Here is a 10,670-nt window from a genome sequence, read left to right on the forward strand (position 1 = left end):
TAAAAAAAGAGCATGCATATTTGTGCAAAGGACCAATGACACTGAAGAATAGGGCCCCTACCAAAGTTGAAATCAAACCTACGCCCTTGCATATTTCTTTCTATCTACATTATTTCTTTTTAAGTTTTACTTTTTGTAATGAGTGACAAAAAATGGAAAGTTTAAATTTCAACCATCTAAAATAGAAAGAATAATGATCAGAAAATTAAACTAAAAAACTGAACCCAAACTAACAGCAGTAAAGTATCTCTGGAAACAGATTCCAGCCCAACAGGTCCGACCTCAACCAGTCAGAGCCTTTAAACCAGATCTGCGGCAGGAAATCAATGAGTTCTGAGAAAGAGAGCGGTCCAATATTTAGTCAGAAATCTGCTTCATGGCTACAGAGGTCTATGGCTTCTCTGCAGCATGGAGCAGGACATGTCGCATTGATCTGACCATCAGACATCACCAAACAAGCTGCAGAGTTCATGGGGGCTCCTACCGGTGTAAAAGATGTGGTCGAATCGGTTCTGCAGCAGAGCCTTTGTTTGCTCCGATCCTCCTCGAACGACGGCGTAACAGTCCTGTGGAATCAAAGCTGCAGTCAGTGGATTCTACTGTGACACGAAGCCGTGGCTCCCTGCAGAGTTAACAGCTGCAAACTGGTTTACCTGATGCAGGTACTTGGGAATGAGCTCGGCTACCAGACTCTCTGTGGCGGCGCTGATCTCTGAAGGCTTGATCACCGCACAGTTTCCTGCCAGACGTTAGCAGAGGACGGTTAGCGGACGCCGAGGCGCTCACATTTTAAAGACATGGAAAAACGCTTCCTCAGAAATAATGTGGTTTTTTTTTCCATGGTTTCTCCACAGTCTGGAGGATTTAGATCCTTTTGGAAGTTTCTAGAAGTTTGCAGATCATTTTTTTATGATGTAATGATGTATTTCCATTACATCAGTAATCACAGCTTCATCCATTTAAGTTTATAACTGAAGATATAAGCAGAAAGTCCAAGTGATTTTGTCCATGTTGCCTTTCTGGTATTTTTAACAGAATATCACTAACTTAATTGTAAAGATAACCAAAAATAGACAGAATTAAACAGTAATGGGGATTGCACCACCTCGACTAATATTGCGGATCTTTTTAATTCTGTAGAGAAGCAGGATGTGTGGTTTCTAATGGCGACGCTGCAGATCCTGCTCCATGCGTATAAACTACTGTAGTTTGGGCATCCTGCGCCCTCAGGCTGCCTCAACGCGCCGTAAACAGTTCTATTGCTGATATTAGGCTCACCGCTTCTGTCAGTGAGCCCCAAGGCAGCTGTGGCTACAATGTAGCTTACCACCATCAGTGTGTGAGTGTGAATGGGTGAATGAATGTAGTGTAAAGCGCCTTGGTCAAGTCTCCTGACTTGAATAAAGGCGCTATATAAGTACATGCCATTTACCATTTTACTTTGGTTTTGAAGCCAATAATTTAACCCCTTGAAGCCTGAATTGATATATATTTACATAAAGACATTTTATGTGTGTTTTCCCTTCAATTAGATGCCAAATTAAAATGGTTAATGTTACTAAATAAATGAAAATGAAGGTAAAATATATTTTGTAACAGTAGTTATAACTACATAATAACACACACTGTGGCTAAGCAGTGGGGTGATGCAAAAACGCCATGCTGGCTGCTTGTCTAGACTGCAAAAATGTTCCAAAATAAATAAAAATGTCTTAAATTGAGTGTATTTACCCTTTAATTTAGTAGGAAATAAGATGATTTGCCAAAAGAATGAGAATTCTTACCATTAAAATAAGATAATTAGAGAGTATGCACTTAAAATAAGAGACTGCAGTTGTTGTTTTTTTCTTATTTTAAATGTACATAGTCTTGTTCCAATGGCAAAGTGTCTCACTTACCTGCTCAAATCAAGAAAAAAATGCTCCTATTTTAAGAAAAATTGACTTACTTAGATTTACATTTTTTGCAGTGTAATACAAGCGGTTTGTTGCTTATTAGCAACAACAGGCATCTAAGCGTTAAGGAATGGATTTGCTGATTAAACAGTAAATGTTTTCCTCCTCTGCTCTGTATTTAATTATTCATTAAATGGTTCACCAAAGGTTATCGACTTCACACTGCAAAAAAATTTAAATCTACATAAGTAATTTTTTCTTAAAATATGAGCATTTGTTCTTGAATTGAGGTGGTAAGTGAGGCATTTTGCCAATGGAGCAAGACAATTTACATTTAAAATAAGAAAAAACAATTCCATTATCTTATTTCAAGTGCATATTGTCTAATTATCTTATTCTAAGAGTAAAAATACTCATTCTGTTGGGAAATCTCTTAATTACCAACTCAAACAAAGGGTAAATACGCTTAATTTAAGAAACTTTTACTTATTTGTAGATCATTTTTCCAGTGCATGACATTTTCATTCCAGTTCTTTCTAAAATCCAGGTGTGCAGACCTGCAGCGATGGCTCCCACTAGTGGCAGAATCAGGAGTTGCAGTGGGTAGTTCCACGGCCCGATAATGAGGACGACTCCTAAAGGTTCCCTCCGGACAAAACAGTCGTCTAGTTTTGTGGCCTGCAGAGACGGAGGAGAGAGAAGAAGGACATCAGATTAACAACAAGCAGGGTCACAATATTCTGCTTTGGAGAGAAAATTATTGTTGGTTGTTTTTTTTTTTTTAAGGAAAGCTTCCCGTATTTTTATAGATCGCCTAACACTTTAAGAGCAACGTCTCAACTTTACAACCAAATTTAAAGGTCTATCATTTCAGATTAAATCAGACTAGAACAGATTAATTCCTGCAGCAGTACAGACTACCAGACTTCCCTCTCCGCATTCACCTCCTCCAGCTCCACTGGAAGAAACCTGCAGTGTCCTCAGGCTAGCCACAAGACATACTGGTAGTCCTTGGGCTTCCTCCCGGTGGTAAGTGCCTGGAACACCTCCCAAGGGTGGTGTGTAGATTAGAAAAAGATGTTCGAGCTACGTGAGGTGGACAAATCGCGTATTTTTTCGGTGGAGAACCATGGCTTTGTACTTGGAGGAGGGGATTCTCCTCCCGGGCGCCTCACACCTGCCTGCAAACTGCCCCAGTGTACGCTGTAGGTCTGGTAGGAGGGAAGCCAGCAGAACCGCATCATCCGCCAAAAGTTGGGCTGCGATCCGCCGGTCCCAAAGCAAAACTATTCAGTCCCTTAGTGGCGCCTAGACATTCTGTCCATTAAGGGTTCCAGACAGCACCGGTGACAGAGAGCGGCGCTGCTCGAGTCCAACATGCAGGGAGAGGTCCGACTGAATGCCGGCAATGAGGATTAAACTCCTGCTCCACTTTTAAAGAGACCGGATGGACCCTAGTAAAGGGCCCCTGACTTCATACTCCTGAAGAGCCCCCACCCCCCATAAGGCACCACGAGGGACCAAGTTAAACGCCTTCCAAAGGTCTATGAAGCACATATGGACCGGTCGGTCAAACTCCCATGAACACTGGAGCACCCTGTGAGCTAGAGCTGGTCCACGGTTCCACAGTCATGAGGAAAACCACACCGCTACTCCTGAAGCCAAGGTCTAACCATCAGCCGGACTCTCCTCACCAGGACCCTTAACTAGACCTTCCTGGGGAGGCTGAGGAGTGGGATTCCCCTCTAGTTGGAACACTCTCTGCTCCGCTTTATTTTTTATTTTTTTTTAGCTTTTATTGTCATTCCACTGTCACAAGAACAGAGCAACGAAATGAACTCTCTGCATTTAACCCATCCCTTTGGGGAGCAGTGGGCTGCAATTGTGTGGCACCTGGGGAGCAGTGAGGGGTTAAGGGTCTTACTCAGGGACCCAGAGTGGCAGTCTGTGGGAGTGGGACTCAAACCCAGAACCTCTGGATCCCAGCAGTGTGTGGCAGTGAGCTTGCCACAGATATTTTAGATTTATGCCCAATATTGAAGCCTGGTCTGTGCTGTTATTCCACAACACAACAGTAATAATCAGGAACTCGGTGTGGGTCTAGATACGGCGAGGAAATGGGGGGGCAAGTTGGTGCAACAATGGAGGGACATGAGGGCCAAAAAGAGCAGAGATCCAGGTGGAAAAAGCGTCCATCGCGCACCTCGCTCTTCAAGCTGCTCCATCTTCACCAGTCGTTTTCCACAACGGCGGTCAGACAAACAAAACAAGCCGGTAAGAAACCAAACAGGAAATATGCAGAGTCATGACATTCAGCCATATAATAGGGTGTGTTTACTTAAAAAGCTTTTCTGAAACCCTTTAAAATATCAATACCAGAACGTCTCAGGGAAAAATGACTTTCATTTTAATAGTCATCACATGTTCATGATGCTTGCCTTGTTTTCAAGGCCATAAACAGACTTATTTCTCCTCCTTTCAGGGATTTTATAAGCAAAAAACAAACAGAATAAAAACTAAGAGCTTTGACCAGAGGAGACTACAACAAATACTGGTGATGGTGTAAATATGGCTGCATGATGACCTCCATCAGAAGCAGCTCATGCCAGGATCTCACCTCAGCTTTAAAAACGCTTTGTTTGGAAGCTAACCAGGCATGTGCTCACAGGTATGCGGTCTGTTTTTCTAGGCCTGATCTGTGTGTGTGATCTGTAATTTCCGTAGACCGTCTGGTTTAATGTTTCTTGTCTTTACCTGCCTCAGGGCAGCAGATGGAAACCTGCTGTTTTACTAACTAAAGCATGTTTACAGCGATGTTTGAAGCCAATATCTTAATCCATGTGCTTTGTCCACCTGTCCAATTTGATTCATTTTAAAGATTTTTGCATAAACCGTCACCTTGGATCAAAATGCATCTTTTTTTGCTGCCATTCTTGACAATCTTACAGAAAATAAACTCTGAATGCCAGACTACATATTGACTCTTAACACCAACCTCATTTGAGGTAATCCTCCCCTATTTTTCATACCCAAACGGAACAGCAAATAACTGAGGAACTGTAAGCCCAAATTAAATGTGTGATACATGATTTGAAGGCTAACACCTTCAAGGTGTTAGAAGGTGTTACTTTTTCCTCAAAATAACTTTATTCGCCCTTAATTTGAGCAGGTAAATAAGGCAAAGAAACATTTTTCCCCTTAAGACACAATAATTAGATGACAGTTGTTTTTTCCTACTTCATACTGTTAGCAAAACATTGAAAAGTTATTCAAATAAAGGCATATTTAATAATGGCCGCTCACACTGAGCCTGGTTCTGATGGAGGTTTCTTCCTGTTAAAAGGGAGTTTTTCCTCTCCACTGTCGCTACAAGCATGCTCAGTGTGAGGGATTGTATTCTAGTCAATACAATCAACTGGTTTTCCTAAGATAGAAAACTTTGAATCAATCTGATGAACTGTAAAGTGCCTGACATGACATGATGTGAATTGGTTCTATAGAAATAAACTGAATTGAATTCTGCAGCAATTCCCTCTCTATTCAGTGCATCACTGGATCCCAGCTGAACTCACCAGGTTTTTGGTCACGTACTCTGGCTGCATCCAGGTAGAGATGTTGGAGATGGCGTGATGCAGCTCGTTGATCACTATATCCACCTCGGAGAGGGCGCTCTCAAATTTGGGCTGAAATGCAGGAGCAGCAGTGCAAACAGACGTTAACCTCGGCAGAAAGCGTGAGCGCCCACCACGTATCACACGTGCAGCTTGAAAAACAAACGTCAGTAAAAATGTTAAGTATAGTTGCACAAGCAGTTCACTAAGCAGATGTGTTCTGAGTTCAGGGTGGCTGCAGCAGGCGTTTAAAATTTTCCTCTTGCATCATCAGCAGGACAGCAAGACGAGTAAATCCCTCAGGCTTTGGTTGCGCAACTATGACAGTGACTGGGTCATGTGCCGGTGCATGTGCAGCTCTGCCACACAGGTGTCATGTACCTTTGATAAATCTTGGTGCAAAGCTTTCATAATGCTGTCCTCGTTCTCTCTGATCATGGACATGAGCTGGGTGATCTGCGCCCGGCGGAACTCCTCCGGTAAGGTGAGGCCCGACCTGAAGGCCGTCCGCAGCCGCTCCAGAACGTCTTTATGGGAGTCCATCCTGCACCTGGACACACTTCTGGAAGGTTGAAATCATGAACAGTGAAACAGGCTTGGAGCTTTGTTCTCGTTAAATAAACAGGGAACAGCTGAGAGATCATTTTTCTTTTTAAGACAGTATTTCACATGGGGTAATAAAACCAGATGAGCCTGTCTGGGTGATTCAGCAAAACACACAGATTATAGAAATGCATATAGAAAGTTCATTTGTACAAAAAAAACATTAACTTTGACCTAATGGAAAAATATAAGACAACAATGCAGGATTGGCTGTGAGAGGAAACCATGACCGGTTCCTAACAAAGGCAGAAAGAAAAGCTCAGCAGGAATGCTCCTCATTTGGCAATAGGTCACACAGAAGTTGGCTTCAGCTTTGTCTGGAAAAGCTGGATTATGACAGAGAAAAATCTAAAACACCTAACAGGATCATACTACACCGAAGTTTTTTTCAAAAATAAAATCTATGATCTGTACAAGATTTAATAACGACCTTTCAACACATCGTTTAGCTTCTTTTTTCTTTTTTAAATACCTTTCAAATAATGATTTCCAAAAAAACTAATTAGAATCCTAATTATCACACATCTGTCTGCTCAACTTCTCTATTGGTCAGAAAAGTTTAAAAGAAGAAAAAATAAATGCTAATTATAAAGTTTTAACCCAATTTCTCCAGCAATTATCCAGCCTTTATACACTCAGCCAGTCCTATCCAAATATGTGATGTAGTCACCTGATATTTATGGTATTATTAATCACACTCAACAAACTAAAACCTCAGATTTTAAACACTTTTAATTTGACGGCTTCATAAATCAAACATGTTGCAGCAGAGATTCTGTGCTGAGGCAGGAAAAGCAAAGTTAGTCCAGTTAGATTTCAGGATTATTATGGAAAAAAGGAGCTAATGGAGGAAAACTGAAACCATCAACAAAGGAGATAATGAAGGGCAGCGGAAAGCTTCCTGGGACTTTTACAGAAAAGATTTAATAATATATGCAATCACTCAAATTTATTTTATCCGTTTAAAAAAAAAGAGTCATACTTTCTTTAATCTGAAGATCCTCTGAATCAATGAAACCAATTTAATCTGGATCCAACTGAGGTTAAAATTTTTATGCCAAAGAAAATTGAAATCGTTTTATGTTTTCACAGGAGGCTAAGAAATATTTTATTTGTAGTTTAATCCAGTTTAGATCTGATTTGGATCAGTATTTATAAGAATTACTGTTTTCTAACCCGAGTCGGCCTCAGCAGACACACACTGAGCCTGGTTCTGCTGGAGGTTTTTTCCTGTTAAAACAGAATTTTTCCTCTCCACTGTCACTACAAGCATGCTTAGTGTGAGGGATTGCATTCCAGTCAATGAGTTGATGCAATCAACTGGTTTTCCTTAGATAGAAAATGCATGATCTGGTTGAATTGTTTCTGTAAAGTGCCTTAAGGTGACATGTTTTGAATTGGCGCTATAGAAATAAACTGAATAGAATTTAAATTGTTGAAGCAGACTTTCAACACCAAATCTGATGCCAACTTCAGAACCTAAGCTAATTTCCCAGAAACATGTTTAGTTTCTGTTAGCCAGCCCTGGGTGAGCACGGGCTGCTCCGAAACAACGATTTTATTCAGAGAAACTGATTTTTTTTAAATTACCCACGAGAGTCTCGCGCGCATGAATGACCGAAACATGAGAGCAAACAGCGGCTGATTATGAGCAGCTTCACCGGGACGATTAGAGCCAAAAGCAGCTCAACGAGCACCAAGAACATGAGATAAAATACAAACAATAACCTTTACTAGCTCAAAGTTAGCAGGAAACTTTAAACCACGTGACTAAAAGCTTTTCTTTCCTCTATTTTGCTTTAGGACCAAACAACCCGCCCTTTGTTTTAATGTATCCTTCCGCGGTTTATTCGTTAAAACATGAAATAAACGCAAATCGCGGTTGAAGCTGCGATTGTTTTTTACCTGCTGCTGCGCCGCTGGTTTCTGCCGAGTATCAGAGCCGTCAGCAGCCGCCGTGACGATCCGGTCTCAGGTGAGGACTTGCTGTTTCCGGGTGCTGCTTCCTCTACCGGTATCGGTTCTATTCCACTCGGGAGGTGGGACCTAGTTTTTGCCTGAGCTGGAAAAACTCGCCGTGGAACTCGTCAGGCGAGAGATCCACGGCGTGGCTCTTCCCCACAGCCTGCTGGCCCCCAGGGGCCTCTAAACACTAAATAACCATCAAACTTTTACTAATCAAATCAATAAAAACCTGCAGATCAAACACAGTCCTTCTGCTTCTCTGAACAGTAATTTTACAATCATGTGTAAAATCTTCAGGAAGGATAATTTTCCTTTTTTCATGATTTGGCGCTTTAAAATGAATCCCCATGAATGCTTTTATTTTAAATAAAAACAAATCGCTGCAAACCAACAAATCAGTGTTGATACAAAAACTTTTATTTCCACAATATCAAAATCGACAGAGCTAGAGCAATCCAGAGATTAAAATGAATTAAAGAGGGAAAAATGTGACTTTTCTCTAGTTAGTTACACACATGTGGCGTTTTAGCTGCAAAGCTGCAGCAGCGCTGAATGTTAAACGGTGACTGATGACAAACAGGAGAAAAACATGAGAACATGTTGAGTGTTTCCTTCTGACAGCAACAGTTAAAGACAAACTAGAGAAGGAATTCCTTAACTGATAAAAATTGTAAAATCTCCTACAGCTGCATATTTCTGAAAAGGACAAAAAAAAATGTTGCTCCATCCCCAAAAAAAAAAAAAAATTCTAAAACTAAATGACGATATTTGTCATAAAAATAAAAGGAACACTAGAAAAAGAGTGAAGTTGGACAGAGGGATGTTTATCTACAGATTGAGGGGAAACGGGCTGGATGAAGGCGTTCAGAGCGACCCTCAAACAGCCCAGCAGAGGTGACAACAGTCATGGGCCCAGTATCCGCCACGCCTTTCCACCTGTCGCTGCGACTGCTCCGTCAGGCTCGGGCAGTCGGGCAAAAAATCCCGCTCTTCCGGCTGAAGCTGAGCAGAGCTGCAGGACGGGGCGGGTTTCTGTGAGTTCAGGATGGTCCGGCAGCGGGATGGAAAAAAGGAACCGGAGCTCCACGCGTCGAAAGGCTTTACAGAAAATAGTCGGCGACGGGCTTCTTGGAGGGGATGCCTCTGGTCTCCTGCGGCGCTGCCTCGAATATGATGAACTCTCGTTGTAAATGCTCGTCCAGCTCCAAGATGGCTGCCACATTCCCGCATCTGATTGTCACACAGAGAAAAACGTCTTTGGTTAGTCGCTATCCTCTCCTAACTGCAGCGTCTTCCTACGGTTAGCCCCTCGTTCCCTCACCTGTAGCAGTAGTTGGGTGCCGACCACACCGTGAGCACCGTCTCGTTGAAGTGCCACTTGTAGCCCTCCATGACCAGCTGGTGGGCGCGGCATATCATGTGGATGTCGTTGGCGGCGTTGAACTGGGCCACCACGTCGCTCCCGAACAAGTATCCGGCGCCTCTGGGGCTCACCCCCCACCCTGTGGTATCTGAGCGGCGAAACACAAAGACGTCAGGGGAACGTCTCCACCCCCGCATCGCTAACGATGATGGTTAATAAAAAGCAGCAGGTACCTTCGGGGTCGGACCACAGGAGGTCACACATGGGCCCATCGTGAGGAACTTCCTGTTTCCTATCAATGGTCCTGATCTGGTCCAATGTTTGGATGGAGGGCGACAGACCGCCGTGCACGCAGAAGATCTAAACCAGACAGAAAACATTAAGTGGCGGCTCGGTTCCCCAAGATGGCGTCAGAGTCAGAGCTCTTAGGGTACCTCACCTTTCCATCAATGATGGCAGAAAGCGACAAGTAATCAAAGATCTCGGTGCAATATCTCCACACGGTGACCGAGCCGTATTTGCGTAGGCACTCGTCGTAGAAGCCGTAGACCTGCGTGATTTGCCGGGATTCGTGGTTTCCTCGGATTAAGGTTATCCTGTCAGGATACCGCACCTAATGAAACCGAAGCACAGACGCTGTAATATGAGCCGTCTTCTTAACTCTACGTCTTCCACCTTTCACCCCTCTGGGCAAAGCTCAACGCTCACCTTTAGCGCTAGCAGCAGAAGAAACGTCTCCACGCTGTAGAAGCCGCGGTCCACAAAGTCCCCCATGAAGAGATAATTTGTCTCTGGAACATCGCCGCCGACCTTTATGATAAAGAAACGAAAGGAGAGAGCTTTTATTTTAACACACATTTATAAAACAAAAAACATGATGTTTCATGTTTTTCCTCAGACACAGAAACGCTTCCAGGGTAAAGGGAAGGTCCTTCAGAGGCCCATCATTACTTCAACATGTATGAAATGTTCTGCATTCATGAGGCATCTCCAGAATGCTGCAGGGTTTGCTGAAACAAAGCATTTCTCTTCCCGTCATGTCCTCCCACGTTGTGGGGGAGGTGGGGTTTGATTCCCTCCCAGAAGGTAGTCACTATTTACCTACTTTGAAGCGACTAAACTTGGATTGTTTTTGTTAAAAGAACCCCAACTTCTTCCCTCTGTCTAAATATAGGAGCTGTGGACTAGGGAAGAGGATTAGGGCCACTGAAAAAAAAAAGTTAACTGATTTTA

At 42.9% G+C, this 10,670-nt stretch overlaps 2 protein-coding genes across 4 annotated transcripts in view; both read right to left on the reverse strand.

Moving 5' to 3' along the window:
* aldh3b1 (aldehyde dehydrogenase 3 family member B1) overlaps window positions 1-8,171 on the reverse strand; it is a 17,941-nt gene extending 9,770 nt beyond the window's left edge. The window contains exons 1-6 of one of the 3 annotated variants that reach the window (XM_015403933.1): window positions 8,015-8,171; window positions 5,888-6,068; window positions 5,468-5,578; window positions 2,453-2,573; window positions 654-739; window positions 485-566 (exon numbers count right to left, since the gene is read on the reverse strand). In XM_015403933.1, coding sequence (XP_015259419.1) covers window positions 485-566; window positions 654-739; window positions 2,453-2,573; window positions 5,468-5,578; window positions 5,888-6,049 — 562 coding nt within the window. In that variant the 5' untranslated portion in view covers window positions 6,050-6,068; window positions 8,015-8,171. The remainder of the gene's footprint in view (window positions 1-484; window positions 567-653; window positions 740-2,452; window positions 2,574-5,467; window positions 5,579-5,887; window positions 6,069-8,014) is intronic. The other 2 variants (XM_015403935.1, XM_015403934.1) reach the window with 2 other exon arrangements.
* A 304-nt stretch (window positions 8,172-8,475) lies between these two features.
* ppp4c (protein phosphatase 4 catalytic subunit) overlaps window positions 8,476-10,670 on the reverse strand; it is a 15,677-nt gene continuing 13,482 nt past the window's right edge. The window contains exons 4-8 of the mRNA XM_015403927.1: window positions 10,146-10,247; window positions 9,877-10,050; window positions 9,671-9,797; window positions 9,396-9,585; window positions 8,476-9,304 (exon numbers count right to left, since the gene is read on the reverse strand). Coding sequence (XP_015259413.1) covers window positions 9,175-9,304; window positions 9,396-9,585; window positions 9,671-9,797; window positions 9,877-10,050; window positions 10,146-10,247 — 723 coding nt within the window. The 3' untranslated portion in view covers window positions 8,476-9,174. The remainder of the gene's footprint in view (window positions 9,305-9,395; window positions 9,586-9,670; window positions 9,798-9,876; window positions 10,051-10,145; window positions 10,248-10,670) is intronic.

The sequence above is a fragment of the Cyprinodon variegatus genome, unplaced genomic scaffold (assembly GCF_000732505.1).
Source record: "Cyprinodon variegatus isolate N-32 unplaced genomic scaffold, C_variegatus-1.0 Scaffold1596, whole genome shotgun sequence".
Lineage (NCBI taxonomy): Eukaryota > Metazoa > Chordata > Actinopteri > Cyprinodontiformes > Cyprinodontidae > Cyprinodon > Cyprinodon variegatus.